The sequence below is a fragment of the Notolabrus celidotus genome, chromosome 10, assembly GCF_009762535.1.
Source record: "Notolabrus celidotus isolate fNotCel1 chromosome 10, fNotCel1.pri, whole genome shotgun sequence".
Lineage (NCBI taxonomy): Eukaryota > Metazoa > Chordata > Actinopteri > Labriformes > Labridae > Notolabrus > Notolabrus celidotus.
This window is the reverse complement of record NC_048281.1, coordinates 29492073-29519935: the sequence shown is the minus strand read 5'-3', so window position 1 is coordinate 29519935 and position 27863 is coordinate 29492073. Positions and strand designations below refer to the sequence as shown.

Below are 27863 nucleotides of genomic sequence, written 5' to 3'. Positions count from 1 at the left end.
TTCTATTCTATTCTATTCTATTCTATTCTATTCAAACAAAGATAATAAAACATAGGTGCATGAATGCTTAGGGCTTCCATACAATAATGCTTTAACACAATCAAACAAAGAAAAAGCAATGGATGCAATAATAATGTGTATTTAAGTGAAAAAAAAATCACAAAGTAGAGGAAAAAAAACATTCAAGTGAACACAAACGGGTAAAGTAAGAAATAAACACTAAATTAAAACTCCTGTGAGGTTAAATTGTGGGTTTTTTTAAAGTGAAAAAAGAACAGGTTGGCCCTTTAATGACGCACGGGTTACGTACTTCCCGGAAGTGCAGCGGGGACACAGGCCCCATCGATTCAACACAACTGCACACATAAGCATTTACTAATAATAAAGCTCTGTTTGTATGTCATTTTCATGGAGTACAACCGATAACACATATGGAGTGTCAAGAGGAGAAGCCGATTATCTACACTATGGAAAACAAGCCGATCGTGACATGTAAGTGTTAAAGAAAAGGAAACTGTTTTATTTTTTCTGGTTTGACAGTTAGCCAGCTAGCTAAACTCATTAGCTCGTTTAGCTAAGCTAGCTGGCACCCTTTTATTAGCCGGGTTGGAGACGTGTGTGTATGTGGCGACTGGTGGCTTAATTTGTTCCTGTCAATGCTAATGCGTTCCCATATACATGTGCTGCAACACCACTTGTGACTTTAATAACGAGCTGTGTCTGTGTGAGCTAGCCGGCAGCTACATTGATTAACAGGCCTAGCTAACGATCAAACGTCACGGCTGGCTGCAGCACTGTGGGAGAGGATATCACCTTGTTCTCTGCTGGACAATCTCTGTCTCCTCTCTGTTAGCAGGGCACACATGATGTTTCGGCGTCAGAGCCAGTTTGCCATTCATAAACCTCTCTAGGAGTTCTTATGAAATGTTCCTGGAGGAGTTATTTTAGGAGCCGGCTGTAGTAGTAGGATGACAGCTTCACCTCACACCGCCAGCTGCTCCATTTTCAGGACTGGGTGGTGCAAAGGTAGCCCAGGACACAGAGGTACTAGTGGTCTGAATGTGTCAGGAATTCTAAGATATGAAAAATGAATCAGTGGTTTATATTGGTGTTTCAAGAGTGGAGCCCAGGAAACAACTGTATCAGGTGTCCTCACTGATATTTTTGCCTCTATATATACACACACTACAAAACCTCAGATATGACTCCCATTAGATGTTTTTAAGGTGACTCTACTTAACAGGCACATCTGGCTGTAAATGCCCTGCTTATCTTATTTAGGAGTGTGGTCGATCATGACAAATATTTACCCTCCTCTTTGTAATTTCATGTCTTTTAATGTATTATGTTTTGTGTATTACATTTGTTTGTGTTGCTGCTTATTGATCATCTGAATGAACCGTGCTGCTGCCAGTCTGGACCAGGACACTCTTAAGTAAAGAGATTTTAATCTCAAGGAGTTTCTCTTGGTTTAATAAAGGTTAATTAAATAAATATTGAACATTGCTCTTATCATTTGAGGGCACAGCTATGTCTCTCAGCATGGTGTGCAGTGCTGAAGAATTTAAACACACTCTAAATTCTTCTCTTTGACCTGAGCAAAGATTGTAATTATGTATGTGCAAGGAGTTGATTTAAGGAAGGTAACTTTTATTTTGTAAATCTTTCAGGGGCATTAGCATGATTTTCTAACTTTTGAATCAAACCTATCCAAGTTAGAAGGGCACTAGTGTTGCCTGACTTCCTTTGCTACAAAGACCTCTCTTAACCCACGCTCCTCGTTCTAATAATTCCGCTGCATGATCAATGATTGAAGATCAGATCAGATAGTTTAATCCCAAAATGTGCTGAAACATTGACTCATGAAACAACGCTTGCATCTCTCTGCTCCGTCTTCTGTCACAGCTACACAGGCTGTGCTGTTCTGTAATGATTATCTCAACCTCTGTGGCTCATGCAGCTGTGGCACAGATAACGCTGATATTTACTTTTGCTCAGTAGTATTTGTTTGGAGTTAATGTTAGCCTTTGTGTACACTGGATTTTCTATTTTAGTATATGGAACTTTAAGGTCGTGCAGAGATGATTGCATTAACTTCATGTGTAGTTTGCTGCATTTTAAACATACTATTTGTCTTCCAGTTTCAAATCGTGCATGCAAATCTTCTGACATGGTGCATATTTGCAGTCCTCCTGTGGCTACACCGCACACACACTCCATAACCAGTTATGTTTAATCTGCACTGTCCAGGTGTTTAACAGCTGACAGCAAGGCTAACTTATTTGCAAACTAATCAGTTCATCAGCGCAGGGGAACGTGATGGCCCGGCTCCAGCGCACAGTCTAACAGATTCACTACGATGAAGTGCTGACGTTTGTCCTGCAGGATATTTGTTGCTGTTGACATTAACACTGAGTTCCAGTGTAGGAACGGTGCTCCTCTTTACCTTCAGGGAGTATTTATGAAAAAGACTTTATGCGCTTCATTTGATGTGGCCCAGTTCCAGCGCAGCAAGAACAAGAAACTCTTTTAAGTCGCCGTTGATCAAATGCACACACACACACACTCAGCTACCATGACTGACAGTTTGAGCGCTTCTAAATTGGGACATCGGCTGAGAAAGCTGGGTCTGTTTTATTGTTGAGACGGACCGGGGAAGTCCTGGGTGTCAGTGTTGGGATCGGGTTCACAGGGCTGGTAATGATGCAGCACATGGACTAATATTTCTATTTTAAAATGCAGTGTGAAGGAGTGCAGCGAGTCGAGGAGTAGAAGTCACTGTGAGGGATTTTTATTTAAAAGCAGGAACTCTGTTAACAAAAAGAAACTTAATACGTTTATGTGGTTGAACCCAGACAGTAAAAAAATTGTAATAATAATAATACTTAAAAAATATAAATAATAATGAAAAAAAATGTGAATAAAAATAATGATAGTAAAATAATAATAATGATAATAAAAAAATATATAAATAAAAATAATAAGAAATATATATATATAAATAATAAAAGTGATAATAAAAAAATAATAAGAAAAATAACTATAAAGATAACATTTAAAATTATGTATAAATAATAATAATGATGATATAAAATAACATAAAAATAACATTAAAAAAATATATATAAATAATAATGATAATAAAAAAAAATATATAAAAAAAAGATAATAAATACAAAATAATAAAAATAAAAATAAAGATAACATTAAAAAATAAATTGATTAAATACATTGAATTAAAAATCTAATTACAGTCTATGGGTTGTGTGTAAGAAGTGTGTAAGAGGCAAACATACTGTCTGTGATAGCAGCTGCTCATGTGCACTTTTTACAGAGCTCTTTACTTCTGTTGTGTTCTTGAAGCTGCATTATCAGTAATATTTGATAGTTCAGAGCTTTATAGTGTTAACACAGTGACAGTATCCTCTATCTTAATGAAATCCTGGCTTCTAGGTTGTTGTGTCCCTCAGATAGAAATGCAGTAGTATGAGTCACACAGCTGTCGCTTTGTATGTAGTAATAGCTCAGATTCTTGGGACATAGACACGTGCTATATGCAGGGGTTATGGGGATAAAACAGAAGTAAATATGAGAAGTAAACATGTTGATTTTTTTGTGAATTAACACAGCTGTTAGCAGGGAGATAATAAATCTGAAGGGCGCTTCAGGACGCTGACCTGAGTCTGATGGACTTGGCTGAGAATCAGACAGCTCCTGGCAAAACCCCAACGTCCTTCTCTACAATCCTAATCATCAAAATCACACTTCAGCCTCTCTAGGCTTACTGAAGGTGTTAATATCTACGGTTTAACAAAGACAAAGAGGGGACTGCTGTGACTGTCTCACTTTGGTGGTTCCAAGGCGTAGTAGAGTCATTTCTCACTCAGGTTTGACCTTAAGAAAGTCAGACCTGGGGGCTCAGTTTTTCCCTTGAATTGCTACAGAATTGCAGAAAGTCTTCCAGGCAGAGTGTTGTGTTGGAACATGAAGATGTTGTGTTTGGAAACACTTGGAAAATGGTCAGGATTACGAAGAATAAAACATGAGATGACAGAGTGTTCTCTAAAACATGGATACGATTCAAATCTTTGCTTTAGTTTCACTCACATTTTCACATGCCAACATTTTTGAAGCATTTTGAAGTATTTTCTGTGATCGATCTTTGGAAATGTTAACTAACAATACTATCAATCAATCAGACTGTATTTATAAAGTGCTTTTCATACAATGACATTGTAACACAAAGTGCTGTACAAGAAAAACAACTTCAAAATAGAATAAATGAAGAAAAAGATCCCAGCCCCGACCCCAAACCCACCCCACAATCCTAAGGTTAACAACACAATATGCAACAATAGTAATAAAAACGATAAAAACAAAATAAATAAATACAAAATCTAAATAATTTGCTGAACGAACTGAGGAAACGCTCTGATGATATCTTGATGAGGAAACACTGGAGGTAAAATAAGATGTTAAAACTCAAAACAGGAAATTAAAATTACCAAAGTAAAATACATATCTAAGATAATAAAAGACTAAAATATTAAACCATTAAAAGAAAATAAGATGTGAGACTTAAAATAAATAAATAAGTAAATAAATAAATAAAGTAGAATAAAAGTGACTAAATTTGAAATAGATAATAAATAAATAGATAAAACTATTAAGAATTAAAATAAAACTTAGTTAAAAGCAACACTAAAAAGGTCGGTCTTGAGTTTGCCTTTAAAAATATTTATGCTCTGGGCAGCCCTCAGATCCTCAGGCAGGGTGTTCCACAGGCGTGGGCCGTGATAATAAAAAGCTGCCTCACCGTAGGTCTTAGTTTTTACTACTACTACTACAACTACTACTACTACTACTACTACTACTACTACTATTACTACTACTACTACTGCTACTACTACTACTACTACTAATAATAATACTATTACTACTATTACTAAATAATAATAATAAATAAATAAATAAATAATAATAATAATAATAATAATAATAAAAATAATAATACATTTTACACATTTTCACAAATATCACATTAAAAGACAGAAAATTCTCAATTAATCTTTAAAAAAACAAAACATAAATGTGCTCCGTCAAAAACAATGCCAAATGCGTTTTTTCCCCTGAATCAAATTTTCCTTCATGACACAATGTGTATAACTGACAGTATTGAATATCTACGTATTGTATTGAGGTGTTCAAAATGTTAAACCCACTGAGTATCAACATGTGGAGCCGGCTCATAATCTCTACGGACATACAGTCATAAAAGTGAAGGCTCAGACTTCAACAAGGGAACTGAACAGAGACATATTTCAGACTCACAGTGTCACGTTTTCTGTCTACTCATTCTTACTGAGAAAAATAAGCATGTGAATGTGGTCAGGTGTCAGCCGGGAGAGCAACAGGGTCACATTCAGTCCGGTAGCGGAGAAAAAAAGCGCTCGTGGAGACCTGTCACTCAGCTGCAGCCCCCAGCTGAGTGTCTCCGCTGTGAGCAACACCTTCAGTCAGCTGATTTACATCAAAACTAGGGATACACAGATCCTATCCTGGTATCAGATATCGGCTAGATCGGACTCAAAAAGCTAGATCAGATATCAGTGACAAAGGGCCGATATATAGTGCCGATCCACATGGCAGATCTATTCATCTCAGTTCTATGCTTTTCTGTGTTAACAACAGCCATGAGCGTCTCCTACGGTCTGTGCATTGTGGACAATGATGGAAACTAACTACAGAGGCTCTGCAGTTTAGCTGCATGTCACGCTTCTTTTGCTAACAACCGCTGGAAACTTGCAACATGTGCAGCAGTAATGTTTCCACAGATAGCAGTCGCGCTTAAAAATATAATGGAAGCCCAAAGGAGGAAGTTTACATCAGCTGTAGCCGACTGCAAAGAAGGAAGAAACCTTCTATTAATGGATTCAAAGTGTGAAAAAACGGACAGGTTACTGGATTTAATTGTTCCAGATCCCTGAAATAAAGGGATTCCAGCCTCTGGTTTAGCCTTTGGAACCCAGGTACAGTTCACCATCACGTCAGAAAAGCCTGAAGTTGTCAAAACATGATTCTACCCTCACATTAAGGAATAGAGATTGTTAAATCAATACCAGGATCGGATCGGCTAGTATCAGTATAGGCAGATACCAAAGCCCAGGTATGGATATCGGTATCAGGACCTAAAAAGTAGGATCGGTGCATCCCTAATCGAAACATGCTTTAAACTTAAAACACCTCCCTGATAGCTGAACGAAATATGAGACCACATGATGTTTGTTCCACATGATAACAATCAATTAATGGATACTTGATTAATTGTAAACATCCCTAATTTTGACCCTTCTCCTTTTCTACACCTGCTCTCCAATGTAATCATAAATCAGCCCAGACCATCCTCCATGTGTCTTTACTTTCAGCTCTTTGAGTAATCAGATTTGAAAAACTTGGGACACTTTTACAGAATGAGGGAGCAGGCATGTGAGCTGTTTGGATTCTCTCTGTTGACCTAGTTTCTAAAAGTTTTCCAACCTGCTTTTTCACCCCAGGTGCTGGAGATCAGAGCTTGTTTACCTCTCTTTATACCTCATTGGCCCAACAACTTCCCAGAGAGCCAATGGAGTGGAGGAGGTGAGTTCTACCACGCTGACAATGAACACAAATTCATTAAAGATGTTGAAACTATGCTTCACAGATTCATGCTCATGTTTGAACTGGAATGTGTTTCTGGATATTTCATCAACATAACTGAATTGGTCTTGTAACACTCTCTCCTCTCTCCTCTGTGCAGGACGTACGGCCGTGCACCAAAAATGATCCACCTTGAAGCTAATTTCGTCCAGTTTAAAGAGGAGCTGCTCCCAAAGGAGGGCAACAAAGCGCTCCTCACCTTCCCCTTCCTCCACATCTACTGGACTGACTGCTGTGTGAGTAGCTCCAACGCACAAACACACACACGTTACAAAACAACCTCATCCATTCAGTCGTGCAGTAATTTAATTAACAGTACTGGGGAAACATTAATTATAGCATCGTGATCAACTTCCTGTTCCAGCAGCGGGACAATAAAAGACTGTTCTGTGAAATTCTCCCTCGTTCAGCTCCGTCCTGCTGAGAGATCAAGTGCAAAGACTCAACATTCGTTTTGTGTTGCTCAATACTTACATGCACTGTGATGCAGATGATGACAGTTTTGTGACTGTGGATGAAATAACTGTGTATATAGCTGTCTGACTCATGAATAAAAGACACATCAGTTAGAAAGACACTTGTTTTTTCATCACAATATGAAGTCAGCTTTTAAATGTTCCTGCTACTGAACTTTTTCTCTCCAAGAAGTGCACAGAGCGGGATCTTGGGAAAAGTTTATTCACTGCTGGTGTTCTGCAGAAGAAGCAAAGTCTGTCCCCTAAGAATAGATGAGGACTTATGAGCATCCCATCTGGGCAAAACTAGGTCACAGACAGCTCTGCATGCACGATATGCAAACTCATTTCACGAGACACATCCGATATGCAAGTTCTCTGAGTTCGAACGTTATGACTCCACGTCCGTGAAGGTTTGCAGGCAGCTTGCTCGAAAGGCTCTGTTTACCCCGTACACACAGCACCATGAATGAGAGCGACTTTTTGAAAGTATAGCAAAGTTCTGCAGAGAGAAGGATATCCACTTTGTGTGTGGGACAGGAGGGAAGTTTTTGTATGCACATACATTGACTTGATGCAGGTCAAGTACACCGCAGTGGGCAGCAGCCTGAAGTGAACTTGACATCGACTTCACGCGGCTGCTTCAGGAAAGACGATGGGAGAAAAACAAGAAGGGAAGCAGGAACCTGCTGCTGCTGACTGAGCAGCTGTTTAGTTCAAGGAAGTGCTGTCATCAGCTCGTGACTCATGACATTTCCTACAGACTCTGCCTCTAGTGCCTGAGCAGTGAGCCTGTTAGTGTCTGCAGTATGAACACAGTAGCATTCACTATCCGACTGTTAATTCAAAGATTTATAGAGTACTTCAGTGATATCGACACGCTCCTACAAAGCCATAAATTATCCTTCTTGAAGAGTTGTAACAAGCTAAACAGAGACTCAGTAGAGGTGTTAGTCATGTCTGCACCGTCTGGATTATATAAGTTACGGCTGCAGCTTTCCCTTCTTTTACTACAAGGAGCAGCAGACCCTGTGAACGCTCTGTAACAGGTGGTGAGGACAGGTTGCTTATGAAACAGTGAGCCGTGACCTGGCAGGCTGTAAAAGCACAGTGCAGCAGTCAGTCACGTGTGTTTGTTTGCAAAGATTGTAAATTCCTGTGAAAAGTTTTACTGCAACAATAAAAGTTGTGAATTTGAATGGTGGTAACCAAGGATGTTAAAGCAGTGGATGCAGAATTCATCCAGTCAGAGTGCTGTGTCAGTTTTTATTGATTCTGAACTAGGGATGTACATTTTAAGTATTTTCCGTGATCGATTTTTGGAAATGTTAACGATCAATTATCGATTAATTGATTAAAAAAAACATTATTATTCTTACGTCAAAAAAAAGGCCAAATACGTTGTTTTCCCCCTAAATTTTATTTTCTACAGCAACAAAATGCATAAAACTGACGGGATTGAATACGGGTACATGTTTGCCACGCAGAATATCAACGATCAGGCTCATTAAAATATTCTCAGCGGACATAATCTTATAAAGTGAAGGCTCATAATACTAACAGAAAAGTACTTCAGACTCACAGAGTCCAGTTTTCTGTCTACTCGTTCTTATTGAGAAAAATAAACATGTGTATTCGATCAGGTGTCAGCCGGGAGCGCAACCAGGTCACTATCAGTCCCGCTGGAGAAAAGCCCAGACGGCTCTGATGTTGCTGCTCTGTAAACGTAGCGTACCAGAATTTCCCACCTGTCTGTTGCCTTCGTATCCAAAGTTGGGAAATATCCTGTTTAAAGCTGTCAACCTTTGTGTCCGTGTTGTTGTTGGCAGCAGTTTTGTATTGATCCTCTTTTAAAAAGCGCACGTGGAGACCTGATGCACAGCTGCAGCCGCCAGCTGAGCGTCTCCGCTGTGCGCAACACCTTTAAACAGCTGATTCACATCTAAACATGCTTTAAACTTAAAACACCTTCCTGATAGATGAGTGTAATATGAGACCACGTGATGTTTGTTCCACGTGACGGAAAATTGATAACAAAAATGTGTGTTTCGAGTAATTTCTTAACAATCAATTAATCGATAATCGATTAAATATTTAAATTTAAACTGTATTGATTTTATTTTCATTATTTTATTTTATTTTTCTCATATTTATCTGATTTTATTTTGTTAATTTTATCAATGGTTTTCATTTATTTTTTAGTATTTTAGATGACATCCCTCTATCTTGTTTTAGTCTGTATAATTTTACCTGTTGTTTTCTGTCTCTCATTTTCTTGTTGTTTTGTTGTGAAGCACTGTGGGCTGCAGGCTTGAATATATGAGAGGTGCTTTATAAATAAAAATGAGTTGAGGTGAGGTCCATCCAGGGGTAGGCATTGCATATTAGCACAGGCTAGAAGTGCTGGTGTGGCATCGGTTTATCTGCTTCCAAAAAACAAAGAAGTAAATATACAACTAAGTTTATACAGGCTGAATACGTTGTGTATTTGTAAAGTTTCTTAATACTGATTCACTGCCAAGATTCACAACCCCAAAGTAAAAGAGTTGAATCACAGATAAATTTCCAAACTTCAGTCCTTCACTTCCTCTCCCTGTCAGTCCCACTGTTACATAACTGCTGACTTGTTATATTATATTCCACCTCTGCAAAGATCCAGCTACTTAAAAACAAATGGTCCATTTAGCAGACATTCACTGAGCGATATCAGGTCACAACATTCAGCAGCGGAAAGATTGAGAAGTTTTGTAATCATGAAATAAGAACCTGCTGGTCTGCATTCTTCTGTGGTTTACATCTCCTGATATCTCCTGATGAGGGAGTTCCTCATACAAAATGTAGATTATTTAAAGGAGAAGGATTTTGTCTTTCTCTCACCATTCAGTCATAAATGAAACATGATGGAGACTTTATTTATTAAAAAATGTCCTGGTTCAGTTAAAGCAGTACTTATTCATAATTCTGTATATGAATGAGAGGGGTTCAGTAAGAGGGTAAGAGTCTGCATGCTCCTGCAGCAAAGGATGATTCTTTGTCTTTAATAAAAAATGCCTGTTCCTTAAATCCCTGCAGGACACGGAGGTGTATAAGACCTCGGTGAAGGAGGACATGTTGCGCTGGCAGAACAGTTTGCGGACTCACGGCTCTGCAGACTGGGTCATCATTGTCGTTGAGACCAATGACACGAAGAAGAAGAACAAGACCAACATCCTGCCCAGGTCGTCCATCGTGGACAAAATCCGCAGTGATTTCTGCAACAAGCAGAACGACAGGTGAGGACGGCGTGTAAAATGAGCTGATGCAGGGGGAGGTGATAAGAACTGACAGCCTGAGACCTTTTCAATCCTTATTTTGTCCTGGGATCAATCTGGTTGGATGATATGACATTTAATCATATCAAACACTGGTATAATTGATAACTGATTTCTGATCTCAAAGTTTATAAAAAAAAGCCAAATATGGTGATTCAGCTTTGCAGTTCTTACCCAAAACTTTAAAAACAAATGTTTATACCACAGTAGAAAAATGAACCAGTACCTTATCAATTCAAGACCTCACAATTCTTCCACCCTCTCCAGAATAATGATGAGGTTTTTTCCCCTCTGACACAGGTGTGTGGTGCTGTCAGATCCTCTGAAGGACTCGTCGCGCTCTCAGGAATCTTGGAATTCTTTGTTGCTCAAACTGCGGACTCTCCTCCTCATGTCCTTCACAAAGAACCTCGGCCGCTTTGAAGATGACATGAGGACGCTCCGAGAGAAACGCACCCAGCCGGGCTGGAGCTTCTGTGAATACTTCATGGTCCAGGTAGGTCCTCTGGAACAAGAATGTGGACTGTCTGCAAAGAAAAGAAGGTTGACAAAATCCTCTGCTTGGATGTTTGGGGAATTAACTGTTGTCTTTTATTTCTACTTTGTTGCATCTTAGAATTAAGGATACTAAAGTGTCACCGCTCATTTGTGTCTCACTTGTTATTTTGTGTGTGATGTGCAGGAGGAGCTGGCCTTTGTCTTTGAGATGCTGCAGCAGTTTGAAGATGCTTTGGTCCAGTACGATGAACTAGATGCTCTTTTTACCCAATATGTCCTTAACTTTGGGGCTGGAGGTAAATCATAACTCTGATTACTGTGCTTGATTTCATGATGCTGTCCTCTACAGTAAACTAATCATCTGTCAAATTGTGAAGCTACAAAGCTTCATTCTAGTTTTGTTCTCGGTTTCTCTCCACAGATACAGCAAACTGGCTCGGCTCGTTCTGCGCCCCAGTGCGCAGCTGGAGTGGCCTGCTGCTCCGGCGGCCCATCGACATGGAGAAGAGGGACGGGATCCAGCGAGGGGAGGCCAGTCTGTTAGATCTGAGGAGCTATCTGTTCTCCCGCCAGTGCACCTTACTCATCTTCCTCCTGAGGCCGTGGGAGGTCACACAGAGAGCCCTGGAGCTGCTGCACAACTGTGTACAGGAGCTTCGCCTTTTGGAGGTGAAACCATTACAACCTTCATGTCTGTGTAGCTAAAATTAGATCAAGATGAATGAAGATGATACCACACAAGTACATCTCTTTGTAAAAAAACACAACTGACTTATTTAAAGTGTCACTCATCAGTGTTTTCCTACACTCTTACTGTGCAGGTGTCAGTTCTAGAGGGAGCTCTGGATTGCTGGGTGTTTCTGAGCTGTCTGGAGGTTCTGCACAGGATCGAGGGATGCTGTGATCAGGCCCAGCTGGCTGCAAACTGCTCTCATACTGTCGGGCTGTGGGCCTATGCTACTGACAAGGTAACAAAATGTACTTTGCTGTCACAACATTATTTGTCCCCATGAAGCTGTTTGGACTATAAATAACCCAGAATTCATTCACTTTGTCCTTTACAATTCTGAACCTGAGGCTACGCACATCAGTTTGTTCTGGTGAAAGCAAGAACAAATCTAGGAAACACTGATACATTATATTGTCCAGAGAAAGATTTGGACTGGTGCACAGCAGCTAGGATTAAACTCTGATTCTCTCCTCGTCTGTTTCAATAACTCTAATCATGATATAACGTTTCTGTTGTGCAGCTGAAGTGTCTGGGTGAACTCTGTGGCCTGGTGTCAGAGAAGGAGCCCACATCTGATGACCTGAACAGGACTGTGGATCTGCTGGCCGGACTGGGAGATGAGAGACCTGAGACGGGTGAGTTTTCAGACTCTGCTGTTAAATCAAACGAGTGAGTCCTGTAGGGCGACATTAAGAACCTCAGTGCACATTTAATACTCAGACATCAACACCTGGACTGCTTTCAAATCACTGAAACATGAATCTGTGTGTCAGTGTTTGTCGTCCAGTGTAGCAGTGTGTCTTCTGCTGCTGACTGCACTCATTATCAGTTCAGCTTGTTCAGGACTGAATGGAGGTCTGACGGGCTAATGAGCATATTGATCTTTGTTTTGTCCACTGAGAGCATTTCTTTCTCATTTTTAGCTCTACCTTTCTTTTTCCTCCCCAAACAGATGAGCATTGATTGAAATCACCTGCGTAATAGATTGTAACAGCACTAGTTCAATATTGTTTTATCAGACATAAGAAACATATACTGTACACTCTTAGTTTAAAATTTAGACTATCATAGTTTTTGGAGCTGCATATAAATGATAAATTAGAAATAATAAATAAATAATAATAATAATAGTTGTATTTATCAAGTACTTTCAAAAAAGTGCTTCACATGGGCAGCAAAATTACAAGCAGATCATAAAATCCCACAAGGCAAGATAAAGTAATGAAACATATTTTAAAAGGCATAAAATTCCTTTAAAAGAACTCAAGGAATACAATTATTTTAGAATTGATATTTTTAAAACAATTAAAAATCAAGTAAAATGAAATAAAGTTATTTTATACCAAACAAACGTAACAGCCCCTTCCCATCCACATACACACACATTTATCTCTCTCCACACAAGATAGAATCTCTATTACATTCAGAGGTGAATTTAGTCAATTATCCATTCACATAAACAAAAAGTTAAATTCCATCAATTTTCAGGGCCTTCATGCTTTTCCTGGGATCTACCACAAGTCCATTTAAGTATCCCGTTCTGAGTTTTCATCCTGTAAAACAGGGGTCCCCAAACTTTTTCCTGTGAGGGCCACATAACTTTTCCCTTCTCTGATGGGGGCCGGGGTCAGTTTGTAACAAAAAAAGTGTGACGATCGCAGGGGTGCCTAAACGTAAAACATTTTTTCTTTTCCAGAAAGCCACACATAACCAAATATTAATAACCCTTTCCGGGATCTTCACAGAAAAAAGTCAGGAAATAAATAAAACTGTTTGTGAAATAAATAATAACCAAATAACTGTCTCTGGTAGGCTATTGTTCAGGGGGCCAGGCCAAATGTGGAGGCGGGCCGTATCCGGCCCGCGGGCCGTAGTTTGGGGACCACTGCTGTAAAAGCTACTATATCTCCACTTTTAATATAATCATTAAATGGTCTCCTCACAAACTGCCAATTCATTTTTTAATTCAAGGTATATGTTATTCTCTCTATTGACATACGCTGTGCCATATTTTTAAGCCAAGTGCTGATTTTAGGTGCATTAGTTTTCTTCCAGTTAAAGGCCAATGTTTGTTTTGCCTGCAGTATAGCAAAATCCTCAGCTGGCATCATTGGTTGCATGTCATGCCCTACTCTCTACTGTCCAATAATTTTGTGTCATCTTTACTATTTATCTCAGAATCAGAATCAGAATCAGAATCAGCTTTATTGGCCAGGTATGCTTGAACACACAAGGAATTTGACTTAGGTAAACTGTGCTCTCTTTGTACAAGGCATAAGAATAAGACCTACAAAATAAAAATAAAAATATAAGAACAATAACATCAGCTATAAATACAAAAGAACAACAAATAGTCATGACTAATATGTACAGGCTAAAATAATATGATAATAGTGCGGTGGTGAGTAGCAGAGGTAGTTTTTACATTAAAAAAATAGTTGTTAAATAATAAAATAAATAGAAATATGGAATTCTGTCAAACAAAGGCCAACAATGACCCAAATGTATCTAAAAAACGAAAAACAAAAGGTGAACTGATGACTGTTGTGCTGTAGTTAGTGTGTTTTAGTTCATTTCTACATTTACAAATACACACAGGCATTAGATAAGTGCACACAGGCCCTCCAAAGTTCTCTGCTGTGTGTTCCAGCGTATCTTTCACCAGCAGAGATAAAGAAATGCATCGTTGGTTTTCTGATTCAGCTTAGCTTATCAGCGCAGGTTTTGGGATTTCTTCTGAAAAATAGTGTGAGCTCGTTCAGCCAGTCATGCTGATGAAAGGTGTAAAGACAAAGCCTGACTGAAGACACAAGAAATAACAGCCTGCTCTTTGTTTTGTTTGCTCTCTTGTTTTCCTCCACAGTCAACAGTTTGCAGAGCCCTTACAAGAAGCTGAAGGAAGCCCTGTCCTCTGTGGAAGCTTTTGAGAGGCACTATCTTGTAAGTCGATTTCTTGCAACAGCTTAGTGTCATGCTCAGTGGTTGGCAAAACAGGAAGTTAACACATTCTCTGGATTCCTGTCCTGATTCTTTTTTGTCAATTTTTTTTCTGATGTAATTTTCTGGCAACCTCAGTGGAAAGTGTCAAGTTGATAATCTTTTTCCTCTCCTCTCTCCTCTCACCCTCTAACCCTCTTCCTCTGCTACCACCAAACCACCTCTTTGGCGACTTCTTGCATCAGGAGCTGTCTCACGCTGCGATGGAGATGTACAGAGCCATTGGCAGGCTGAGGTCTGCCAGATTAGTGGGGAAAAGCCTGGCTGAGTTCTACATGTAAGGAAGCTTAAAAAGTTCCACGGGGTGCAGAAACACACGGCTATTTTCGGTTATTGTGGGTGAATCGGTCTCTTCTGCAGAGCTGTCAGCGGGTTCTTGTAAACACCCACACATTCCTGAGGAGAGGGGCGGTGTAATCAGGCAGAATAAATGAAGACATTTATTTTGTGCAGCGGGTGGGAGGGCAGTTTGAGTGAAATGAAAAGCTAAACAAGAGCAGCTGAAAGTGAAATTTCAGACCTTTATTTCAGACCAGCTTGTCATGTAGTGACAGGTTTCCTTGGCCCTTTGGTTTCTGCTTTCAGACATGCTGCAGATGCTTTAAATGAATATTTAGACCCTTTAACCCGGTAATGTGAAGCTCTGACAGCTTATGGTTTTCTGATTGCATTTAAATTAGTTTCCCACACAGAGGGCTGCATACAATCCAAATAAAGAGACTATAAGAGATGTGTCTACGTCGGTAAGGAAGCAGAGAGCTTATACAAGACGCCTCGGATCAACCTTGAGGGGAAACACAAAAATACACACACAGAGAAATAAAGAGATTAAGGAGATGCTGTCAAATGTGGTGTGTAAGACTCACTTTTAATACCTCCGTCTAAAAATGGAGCTGTGTCCTTTACACCAGTGTGACCCATATACCAGTGTAAATGCAGAGAGAGGTATTCTATTGTGTTTAACTCAGAAGATGGCGCTCCAAAAAGCAAACAATCACCTCAGAGTGCAAAGCATGTTTGAGCTGGATCACTCGAGCAGTGTCACCTTTTAACAGCTCTCCTCTCTCCTTATGTTTTAGTCATGCATTTAGAGAAAACACTGAGCTACTGCTCAGTGAATAAACCTCATAGAGAGCTGCTTGATTGAAAAGACTCCTCAATTTAACAACAAGTGGTCAGTCAAGGGGGGGTGGCGCGAGTCGGCGATGTCGTGGGTCAAACTGTATCTCACATCTGTGACTATCATAGACTGAGCTCAACTACTAAGTACCACTGAGATTAAAATCCCCTTCTCAAGAGACCTGGCCAAGGCAGCAGCCTCAGAGAGTTACAAACATAAAAAGAACAACACAAACAACACAACACGGACAAATCACAACATCTCTAAAACATGTTTAAATACACAGCAGGCTTTCAAGAAAAACGCCCACATGCCTCTGTTACCACATTCTTTATGATCATCTTAAATCTACTCAGTACATTTTTTTGTTTTTAATATTTTATTTTATTGTTGTTCTTGTTGCTTTTTTGAAAATCTTTTCCACTTATTTATTTTTTAAATATGAACCTATCCATCCTATTGTAGTTTCACTTTTATTAATTTTCCTTTTTATTTATTTATCTTTTATTTTAAATTATTATTATTTATTATTATTGGTTGTTTTTTCGTTTATTCACTTATTGTGTTTCTCATACAAAAACATCACTTGCTTTTGCTTTAGTTGTTTACATTGATCTTTTGCATGTAATGTGTACAAATTCAAATCAACAGATCTTTGAAAATAATAATCCATCCATCCATCCATTTTCTTCCGCTTATCCGGAGTCGGGTCGCGGGGGTAGCATTCCAAGCAAATTGACCCAGACATCCCTCTCCCCGGCGACACTTTCCAGCTCCTCCTGGGGAATCCCGAGGCGTTCCCAGACCAGGCGGGAGATATAATCCCTCCACCGCGTTCTGGGTCTACCCCCGGGGCCTTCTCCCAGTTGGACGTGCCCGGAACACCTCTAAAGGGAGGCGTCCGGGAGGCATCCTTATCAGATGCCCGAACCACCTCAGCTGACTCCTTTCGACGCAGAGGAGCAGCGGCTCTACTCCGAGCTCCCTCCGGATGTCCGAGCTCCTGACCCTATCTCTAAGGCCGAGCCCAGACACCCTTCGCAGGAAACTCATTTCAGCCGCTTGTATCCGCGATCTTATCCTTTCGGTCATGACCCACAGCTCATGACCATAGGTGAGGGTTGGAACGTAGACCGACTGGTAAATCGAAAGCTTTACCTTCCGGCTCAGCTCCCTCTTCACCACAATGGTCCGATACAACGTCCGCATCACTGCTGACGCCGCACCAATCCGCCTGTGGATCTCGCGCTCCATTTTACCCCCACTCTTGAACAAGACCCCGAGATACTTAAACTCCCCCACTTGGAGCAAAGTCTCACTCCCCACCGAGAGAGAGCAATCCACCGTTTTCCGGCAGAGAACCATGGCCTCAGACTTGGAGGTGCTAACTCTCATCCCGGCCGCTTCGCACTCAGCTGCAAACCGCCCCACTGCCCGCTGGAGGTCCCCACTGGAGGAAGCCAACAGAACCACATCTTCTGCAAAAAGCAGAGATGAGATTCCAAGCTCCCCGAACTGGAGACCCTCCTCCCCCCGGCTGCGCCTTGAGATCCTGTCCATAAAGAAAATAATAATAATAATTTACTCAGTGATATTAATGATACAAACTGCAGACTTCTGAATGTAACCAAAGTCTTCATGCAGGAGGACAGTTTAACCTTTTTCCTCTAGGAGCCCCAGAAACAGACTGGATCTTATACAGCAGTTTGGCTCATTTTCCAGATTTTAGAGTACTCAAAAAAGTGAGGGAACTTGGGCCTCTGCTATCATCAAAGCTTTGATGTCAAGAGAATCACCCAATGCCAAATATCCGCCAATAGATGTAGTTCTTTATTCAGTGTTTACGCTCAATGAGAGGTGTAAAATCTAGTCATTGATCAGCACAATAATACTTTAACAAACTCACACATATATGAACGGTAAAGTGAAAGAAAATCAAATATTTTCACTTCCTGTGATCTCTATTTGTTGTCTTTATCAGCTCTTCCAGTCATTTTCTAGTAGCATAAAAAATATTTGTCCACACACTCTCCTGCACCCTGTCAGTAAACTCTATGTTTACTTGATGTATAAAAAGGTTTGCAAGTCAAGGTGATGCAACTCTGTGTGTGTTTGTTGTGTGTGTGTGTATTTCAGGAGAAAGGGAGACCCCGAGCGAGCAGAAACCTACTTACAGGAAGCTCTGAAGTCGTACGTGTCAGAGGGATGGAGCCTCCCCGTCACTCACACCAGGAAACAGATCGCTGAGTGTCAGAAGCTGCTGGGCAGAACTGAAGAGTATCCTTCAAATCACAAACACCATCAACTTCACTGTTGTGAAAACTCTGAGAAAATATTGTCGCAGTGCTCGAGAACGAAAGACTTTGGAGAACACGTAGCTGTCAGTGTGAAAAATCAGACCAAGATTTATTAGAAGTTTAAGGTTGAAAAAGCCCGTCCCAGTGATCTCTTAGAAGTGTTTGATAATTTGAATATTTTAAGTGATCATAACATATCTGGGGCTCTTGCATCAATGCACTGCAGTGTTTTATTCCTTTACGATCCATCTACCGCAGCTACTTACAGACCAGTGCCTTGTTGGCTGGTGATGCGAATCTGACCACAGAGGAGAGGAAGCACTTTTGCCAAGAAATCCTGAGCTTTGCTGGGAAGTCTGGAGATCCTGGTGAGTGATCAACACAGAAAACAAACAACATGTGCAACATTTACTTTGTTGTATATCTTTGGCCTGGGATTTTTTTCTGAAGATTAATATGTTTTGGCGAGCCCCCTGTGATTTAACCTGCACAATATAATTTCTGTTACCACGAAGTTCTCAGTAGAAAGAATACACTCTTGTCGTTTAACAGTTTCCATGTAAAACAATCTCATGAAACTATCCATATTTTGCTGGTCTTATTCTTTAATCACTTCCTGTTACAGTAAAATCAGTGACGTGTTCTTTATGTTTGATCACAAGCTAATTAAACAGCTAATTCCAATTTAATAAAAGTATGTATGTTGTTACATCTCATAACAGTAAACATATTCAAAATAATTTTACTCCAACATTGTCCAGCTCCTGATATTAGCTCATTAAGTTGTACGTTACAGCTTAAATACTCATTCCTTAGTTGTAAGAAATTGACATAATTCTCAATGTAATCTTTGATTTTAGATTCTGTATTTCATTGAAACTCTTCTGATTCTGTCTCTTCCTCCTCACAGCTCAGAACGTGACCCTCAGTCTGGGAGTTTTCGCTCAGCTCACACGGCTTCAGTTCCGTCCGGCCACGGCCTCTGTGCACTCTGGCGCTGTGCTGCAGGTGGAGCTCACTCTGCGGTGCTTGATGCCTGTTTCAGTGAGAATGCAGCAGCTAGCTGCGAGTATTCACTTTGACCTGGAGCGTGGAGGGACTAACGGGAGGTCAAAGGGAACTCAGAGGCTCACAAACCCAGGGACAGTGGAGTTTATCCAGGCTAACTCATCCGCAGGTCCCCCCTCTTCCTTGGTTTGTCCCCCTTTAGAGTTGGACGAGATTCAGGACAGGAGTCCCTCGGACAATTCCCTAAACTCTACAGGAGTGGTGTGTAAAAACACTCACCTGCTCATGCGTCGACATGACAGCAACTCGCCACCGGACACGCCTAACTGTGTCAGCCCTCCGGCTGTGGCCATGAAGGAAGGAGCGCAGATGCTGAAAGTGCAGGATGTGACGTTAGAGCCTGGGAACAACAGCATCGTCTTCACAGCACCGGTAACTTAACAACTTGAAATGGCTTTGTGAAATGTCAACAAGCTGCACGATGTTTGACATTTAGAAGGAGAGTCAAATGTACCGGTCGGGGCTTTTAGTCCTGATCTTTTTTTTATTTTCTCCCCTCATGTCTTTTCTCTGTCTCTCTCTGCAGAGTGGACAACCAGGCACTTACACTCTGCGTCAGCTGTTTGCCACAGTGGGTCAGGTGCAGTTTGTGCTGCCTCATATCTACCCATCAGTCCAGTATGAAGTCTATTCTCAGGAGCCCCAGCTCACTGTGGAGCCTCTCTTAGGTCTGAATCTTTTATTTATTTAATGAAATGAACAATTAAACTTGGGCTTGGGGTGTTGGTCACAGTTTTTGAACTGAGCATCATGTAGTTCGTCCAATTCTCCCTTTAGAGTCTCTTCCTACAGGTCTCCTCAAACTGCTTCTGGGACATAGTTTCTTATTAATCCTGTTTAAACTGATCTGAAATGAAAACCACGAGACCCCCTTAGAGTGTTCATTCACTGTGCAATATAAATCTAAGGCTGTTACAGTATCCACAGTGAACCACCCTACAGTATTACTGTGTTGCTGTTCTTGCTGTAACCGTTCTTATGTGTCTGTCCTCAGAGCCCCTGTTGGCCGGTCTGCCTCAGATGGTGAAGTTCACTCTGCTGACGGGTCACTATGCTGTGAAGAAAGGAGACGCTCTGCAGCTCAGCAACACCGACACCATGCCCATCCTGCCCTCCACCAGCTGCAACGCACGCATTAGCAACCCTGCTGCTGGTCAGTGAACCTCTTTGAAACCTGAACATAAATCTTCTCATAATGTTTGAATAAAGAGGATCAAAATATGTAAAGTTCATGCGGAAAGCCTCAGTTATTTCAGTCTCTGGTGTGGTTTGAATTGGATCAATTTCCTTCTGTCATCCTTACCTTGTCTCAAGTCTTTTTGTGCAGATCACTAAATGTATACATAACTGAAAAACCTGATTGCTTCAACAAAATTTGAACTTTTCTCCCCTTAAAGAAAGCTCAATTTCAGCTGCAGATGCACAGACCAACACAAACACAGTTCTGATTGCTTCCCTCTTTATCCATGTTCAGAGCTGGTGGGTGAGAGCGTCCTGTCCATCCAGTCCTCTGAGAAGGTGACCAGCATCAGCCTGCCCGCCTGCGAGCCCTACCACACTCTGGAGTTCCAGCTGGAGGTTCACTGCATCATCCCGTCCGGGGCCGACCGGCCGCCTAACGAGAGGCTGACCAACGGGGAGGTCCGCCATCGACCACGCAGCTACAGTCACCCTGACACACCCATGACCGCCATTGACCAGAGGGTGAGACACTCAGACTCATACAGTGATTTCTGATGATGTGTTCAACCATGATTTAAAGGCCAGGGAGGGATCTAAACAGAACGCTGAAACGATGGATTGAGTTTAAAGTTCCTTGAAATATAAGTCTTCTTATGGCAGAGTCAAAAAACAGAAAATTAATCTCTAGCTTTTTTGAATACTTTTACAAAAAATTCAAAAATGTGTTGTTTCTTGATCTCACATTTTTGTGACTTCTTGGTGACTGGTTCAAACAAAAATGCAGATTTAATGAGATCAGAGTATTATTAAGCCTTTTCTCAATGTTTACTAATGTTTCTTACCTTCTTAAAGATAAACTGAGCAGTTAAGGAATAAATCTTCTCATTAATCTATGACAAAAACAACCCTGAGCAGCAGCCTTAAATTGTCAGAAGCATAATATTTATTAACAGGATCAATATTTGCACCTTTTGAATCTCAGTTAACTTGTTCATTAGTTTATTTAATGGTTTCGGTCTAATGATACATGAGGAGGTTCCACATTGAAGTCTTGCTTGATTCTCTCTGCAGATGTCCATCGACTGCCCGTGGTCGATCTACTCCACGCTGCTCGCTCTCACCTTCTACATCCCATTTAAGACCAAACACTCGCTGCTCTCTGCTGATAACAGGTGAGCCTGTTCTCCTTTAGAAACACAATCATCATGACTTAAAGGCACCATAAGGAGTTTAAGATGATTCTGAAGTAGTCTCATTCTTATACTGATGCCTCTTTGACCTTCAGAGCAAAATGAAGTTATTTCTTTAGCCTGAATTTTGAATATTCAATCAAACAGAAAGTAAAGACAAAAACTCTGACACACTCTTCCCCTCCTCGTCTGACATGTGACTTTTGACCCACCTGCACAGGAAGTACATCCAGGTGTGTGTGCAGAACGTGTCGGATGTGAGCTTCACGCTGGCTGAAGTGAAGCTGACAGAGAAGCAGAACGAGTCACTGGAGCTGCAGTCCCTCAACACTAAAACACAGCAGGTGAGCAGAGAAGCAAACACGTGGAAACTAAAAGTCAGTGAGTGCAGGATGGATGGAGAGACAGCTCAGAAGATGAGAAGAATATATAGAGTGCTCTGTTTTTTTATCACTGATTCAATATGTACAGAAGTCTTATTATGCTGGCTGTTGTTGAACTTTTCTAATATGCAGGTTTTGTTAGTGAGCAAATAAACACCTTGATTTAACCCTGTGTGTGTTCCTGTGTGTGTAGCTGTTGTGCAGTAAGCACAGTGTGTTCTGTCTGTGGGAGGTGAGGTGGAAGGACGACCTGCCCTCATGTCTGCAGTGTGTTTTCTCTGCAAACTTCTCTCCGCTCAACCAAGATGTCTCCGCCTTCAAACCTTTCCACTACCAGTTTCAGCTCGAGAGAGTCACTGTGAGTCCACCTCAACATTTAACGTTCGTTTGACCACAAAATACAAGAAGGTTTTTAAGTACAGTCATAAATGTATCTTTGGCAGCTCAATGTATCTTCTGCAGGAGACAGCTGACTAATATGCTCCTAAATGTTGGAAATTAAAACAACAAATAATCTGGTGGTTCCAGATTACATAAGCTAACCTACAATAATATGAGACTCTACCTCCATAAATAACCTCTCTTTGATTCTGTCAGACGCTGTACAGTGTGAAAGCGGAGATCTTTCCTCCTCCTGGAGAGCAGAACTGTCGCTCTGGCCTCCTCTGTGGGCTGGAGATGTGTATAACACGACTGACTGAACCTGGAGAGGGAGAGATCTCAGAGGACAGCAAGACAGACACTGATGGTCTCAAAACCACCAAACTCATGTATGAAGGTCAGTATGAAGAACCACTCGTCACCTCGAACCCTCTCTGCTTTCTAGGATGGAGAAACGACTTCAGTAAAAGATGATTTTCAAAGTTGTCAGGGTGAAACACTAAAAAAGAATATATATATATATTTTTTCTAAATTTGTTGTTCTACATGTATTAACATTAGTTTTTTATGCGACTGAAAATATTATTTTAAAATTTGAAAAAAAAAATGTTTTAGATCTGGTCCTTTTCAAAACTGAAAAAATAGTGAGATTATTATAGGAAGAAAAATAATTATGATTTTGCAACTTTCAAGACAAAATTAAAATATTCAAGACAACATTCCAGAAATGTTCTAGAAATATGGGACCATAATGTTAGTTATTGCACACTATTACTAAACATTATTACTATTATTATGAGCCAAATTAAAAAAAAAATGCTGGATTATATTTTCTTTATTTTTGTAGTTTATTAAAATAAGATTAGATAGCAACTTATACATCTTTCAGTAACCTAATTAAATTATTTTTCTAAAGAAATGTGAATTTTAGGAGGTCCCAGTTTCACAGCTGTGTTCCTTTTATTTTATTTTATTTAAATTAATTTGATTTAATTGTATCTGATTTAATTTTTTAAAATGTTATCTTTTTTTAAATTTATTTAATAACAAGTAATATATTTTTTATTTTATTATTGCTGATTTCAAATATAAAATGTAATTATTAGACTTTTTTTTTAACTGCTTGGCTAACTATTAAAATAAATAATCATTAGCTTTCTACCAAATCAAAGGCAAATAAAGTGTGTCTGTGTTTCTTTGTCTTTGTTAACGTGTGTGTGTGTGTGTGTGTGTTTGTGTTTGTGTGTCCACAGTGGCTGACAGCAGCAGTAACTGGGCGGTGTGTGGGAAGAGTTCAGGGATGGTGTCGATGCCCATGACAGCGAGCGCAACCCACAAGGTGCAGATCGAGGTGATGCCTCTGTTTGCTGGACACCTGCCCTTCCCCAAGATCAAAGTGTTAAAGTACCTGCCTCACACTGCAGCTGTGGCCCCCCAACAAGACCCTGGTAAGACCCTGAAGACCCTTCACATGTTAAACCACACCTCTCTGAGGACTGCTTGTTTACACATAAAACTAAAACCATCATAGTCAAAGTTTTAAGTGCAGCGCTGTAAAAGGAAAAGGTGTTATGATTCAAGACAAATGAGAGTATTACTGCAAAGCTGATCACAGAACAATAACTGTTCAATTAAAATGATCTGTTTTTAATGAGGGAGCCAGAATCATCATTTGAAATATGATGTAATGGATCACTCTCCGCTGTAAGATCTTTGTTTTTGTTTGATAATGTTGATTCAAGTGAAGAGGCTTTTAATTCCTGGAAAACAGCTGTCATGCCATATGTTTCAGTGCCTCTCATAAGTATTTACCATCTTTACCTTCCATATGTCAACACATTAAAACTGCAAATTAACTTTATTGGGACCGAATCTAATGAGTGAACATAAAGTCATCCATAATTCAAAGCGAGGGAGACAATTAAATATTATTTAAAGAGGAAAATGTTTTTCATACTTGATGCATCAGTCACAGGTTTGACTCCTGGCCCTAAGTTTGATGTCTCTCATCAGATGTTCCATCAATAAAAGTATAAAAGCCCTCAAATAAATCTTGAAAATAATGGAAATCTTTTTGAGTTTTACTACAAAATTGCCATCTAAGATCAGGTGTTTACAGTCTCCTTCAGGACAGCTTGTGCCTCTGGCAGAAGTCTCGTAAAATTAAAGGTGATAACACGGTGAAATGTGGAGATGTGCACAGGGGCTGAATACCTGCGCGTGTTGGTAGCAGAAAGAAGGAAGAGGCTACTAAATTCCATCTCAAAGGAGCGCCATGTTTTCAGCAACACTGACAAGGTTAAAGTTGAAGTGAAGCAGTAACATTGCTGCAAAGACTCTCCTAATACAACACACACACTTCTGCTCCAATAGAGTTTTAAAATTAAAAAATGTCTCATCTCTCACCAAAGTGATCTTGCACAAATGGGGGTTTGCACACAACTTCTGCATAGCTTATTTTATTTCTGGCATCGGGCTGTTAATATGTGCGCATTTAAATCTTGGTGAAGAAGCTGAAAAGTTAAAAGTATTTAAAATAGAAAGGGTTGATGGAAATATCTAGAAACATGAATTCAAAGACAGAAGGGATGGGCATTTCAAGCCAAAATACCAGGGTGTAAAATTAACACCCGCCAAGCACCAATGGCGGGTAAAAAAATTGTTTGGCGTGTAAAACAAAAACACACACCCGCCAGTGGCCGATGGAAAACTTTGTATTGAATGTGAGGTTTTGTTTTCATACTTTCGCCCATTTCTGCTGACTGTCAGTCTACTTTGTCCCTCGCAGCGCTGTACTTGTGTTGTGATTTGGTACATCGGCGTGACGTCAGCTACTGGAGTTCTATTCATTCCCTTTGCTTGAAGAAGCACGGCGGGAAGAGCTGATATTTCTAATACATGATGATGCAGAAGTCACCTTGAAATGAAGTATAACCTAATAAAATAGCAATAATCTACTTTTATCTGTACATAACTGTATTCTTTAAGTGATGCTTAAGTTGGATTTTCATAATGAAAACCTATGGTAATTATTTTAAATCAAATAAGGCATGATTTTTTTTATTTGGCCGGTGAAAAATATTTTTGGCTGATAGTAGATGAGGTAAAAAGTTAATTTTACCCCCTGCAAAATACTATTCAATAATCATTGGCATCTATTCGACGATTATTTGAATAATCTCTCTTCCCCCCCATATTCGAAGCAACTCTTCAATTTTACAAAGTGAATGAATATTCAAATATTTGAAAATCATTGCCCATCCCTAGAAGACAGTAGTGCAGAGTTATTCTTGCATTTTTTTGTGATGTCCTATCAATCATTTCACGGGTCCTCTCTGAAACATTTCTTGCTTTCCGTCTTCAGACAGCTGCGTAGAAAACGACAGCCTGTCCCTGCTGGACAAGACGCTGGACGACCAGGCGGACACAGCCAGCATCCGCAGCCGGGGCAGCGTGCACTCTGTGGGCAGCGGCGACCAGCAGCAGAGGGGCGTAGCCATGCCGCGCCTGGAGCCCTTCAGCCCCGGTCAGGTGTTCAACCACAGCAACACACGGCAGGTCCTGGTGCTGCCTGCCACCGATGACCACATCATGGAGGTCAACGCGACATGACCCTGGTGGGTAAAACAACAACCCCCTTCTTACAGCACTGAACTCAAAACCTGGACGGACTCAGCTGAGCTTTTACTCCGGGGTGAATCGGGTCCATGAGTCCACGTGGAAGACCGGACTCCTCCCTAAGCATGAAACGTTCACATCACTGGAGACATTACAGACTGGCACAGTGAAGAGCCAATGACATCCGCAGATAAGATTTAAATAAAGAATTTTCTTTGCCATATGTTGTACAAAGCTCATTGGATGGATTTATAGTTATAAATACATAAATATATGAATATATATGGACTGATGGATCAGATGGGCGCCTGTTGTGCTCGTCTGAGCTGAAGAAAACAGTCCTGATTGTCCCATGATGCACCAAAGCCCTACATGTGTACGCCTCGATCAGCTACTGAAGTACTGTAACCATGACAGAGTGTGTCCTGCTGTACGTGCTGTTCCTGAGCCTCTCAGGTCATCACGGCGTCTTTTATTTGAGACTTTTGCCTCAACGCTAATGTTTGAGTCGTGAAAATAAGCAGCTGCTTCCACAAAATAGATTTTACAGAAGTCAAACCAGGAAGAATAAAACACCTCAATCCACAGCTTGAGACTTGAGACTCCTCCGTCCTGTCAGAATATTTATCCTCTCTGGTGGATGCTGAAAATGATTCACTTAAACTGACTTCATAATATGAGTCTGATAATGGTGCAAACACATAGCAGCCCTCTATCTCCTCCCTGTTGTAAAGAAATGAAGCCAAAATACCACCAAGATGAAACTGACGTATTACTCTGGTGGTGTATTTTGCAGACAGCCACCAGGGGGAGCTCTAAAAGTTTCCACTTCACTTTGGAGCTGATATTTGTGGTCGCCATCTTTGTTTTGGGGAACAGAAGTGCACCCTAGAGGTCTAAATTTAACTTTTCTCTGCAGGGGAGAAAATATTTTGGTGCTCATGTTTGATTATTTGTGATCTTTAATAATGCCTCTCACTCATTGGTCCCTTTCACATCCCAAGCTGAGAGTTGAGAGCACTGTAAAGTGTCTGCGTGGTGTTGATGTAGCTCTGGCAACTGTATGTATTTTTGACATCAGCGTAAAAAACAGTTGCAGAGACAAAATTAACACAAAGGTTTTGAGCTGCATTTATTCTTGAAAGGACAAATGATCAGTTTCAGGGATCATTTCAAGAATATTCTTAAAGTTCATAAACGACCACCTCTCACAAAATCTAAGGAAGATCAAAAAATGTTACTATCCCTGCACAGAACGGTATCAAATAAAGGAAATAAAGTGATAATATGCATACATTATCAACAAAAATTAAAGCTTAGTTTTGTACCTGCAGGACAGACAAACCTTTGATGATCACAAAGTTGTGACTTTTAAACCTGCGACTTATTTTCTGACTTCAAACAGCACAAAGTTCTCCAATAGAAAGCTGTGATCTCATGAGAGGCTCAGCCTGAGTGTAGCAGTGTGTGTCACGTGTGTATCTGTTCTGCTGTAGTTCTGTGAATGTGTGAGGGTCTGTATGTATGTGTGTGTGTGTGTGTGTAAGAGTGTGTGTGTGACTTTTAAACAAGGATCAGCCAATGCACATTAATGTCTATCTATTGTCTGACCCTTCAGTGGATTGTGCATAATACAGTGTGTGTATATTTATTGAGTGTGTGTGAGGTGTGTGTGCGTCGCCAAATCTGTGTCCCGAGCTATGCACACATGCTGTTAGTTAGGTGTGGAATAAATGAGTGGAATAAATCATCACTGGATTTATTTATTCATTTATTGAGAAGAATGATTGTCAGCTACTTCTGCCCCCCCCTCCCCTCCCCTCCTCTGCTCCACCCTCCTGCTCCTCCTCGACCACTGTACATACTGATCTGTAAATAATGATTCAAATCAAAATCATCTTTGATTGCCAACTATATTAAAAAATCATTGGAACTGA

At 40.4% G+C, this 27863-nt stretch overlaps 1 protein-coding gene across 1 annotated transcript; it reads left to right on the top strand.

The window, feature by feature from the left end:
• Nucleotides 1-304: 304 nt before the first annotated feature.
• trappc10 (trafficking protein particle complex 10) lies at nt 305-27863 on the top strand. Its single transcript, XM_034693829.1, has 23 exons — nt 305-492; nt 6555-6636; nt 6797-6932; nt 10224-10423; nt 10763-10958; nt 11145-11256; nt 11382-11629; nt 11782-11928; nt 12211-12325; nt 14554-14630; nt 14873-14964; nt 17944-18084; nt 18363-18472; nt 19015-19544; nt 19699-19840; nt 20167-20325; nt 20647-20876; nt 21426-21526; nt 21765-21888; nt 22121-22285; nt 22525-22705; nt 23562-23756; nt 25673-27863. Exons 1-23 carry the CDS (start codon nt 432-434, stop codon nt 25918-25920), a joined length of 3792 nt encoding a protein of 1263 aa, XP_034549720.1. The 5' UTR covers nt 305-431; the 3' UTR covers nt 25921-27863.

Bases quoted from the DNA above. Each gene is read 5' to 3' on its own strand.
- trappc10 (XM_034693829.1), top strand. From the start codon at position 432: ATGGAGTGTCAAGAGGAGAAGCCGATTATCTACACTATGGAAAACAAG. The intron at 19,841-20,166 runs GTCTGAATCTTT...GTCTGTCCTCAG, and splicing joins CACTGTGGAGCCTCTCTTAG to AGCCCCTGTTGGCCGGTCTG. The intron at 23,757-25,672 runs GTAAGACCCTGA...TTCCGTCTTCAG, and splicing joins GGCCCCCCAACAAGACCCTG to ACAGCTGCGTAGAAAACGAC.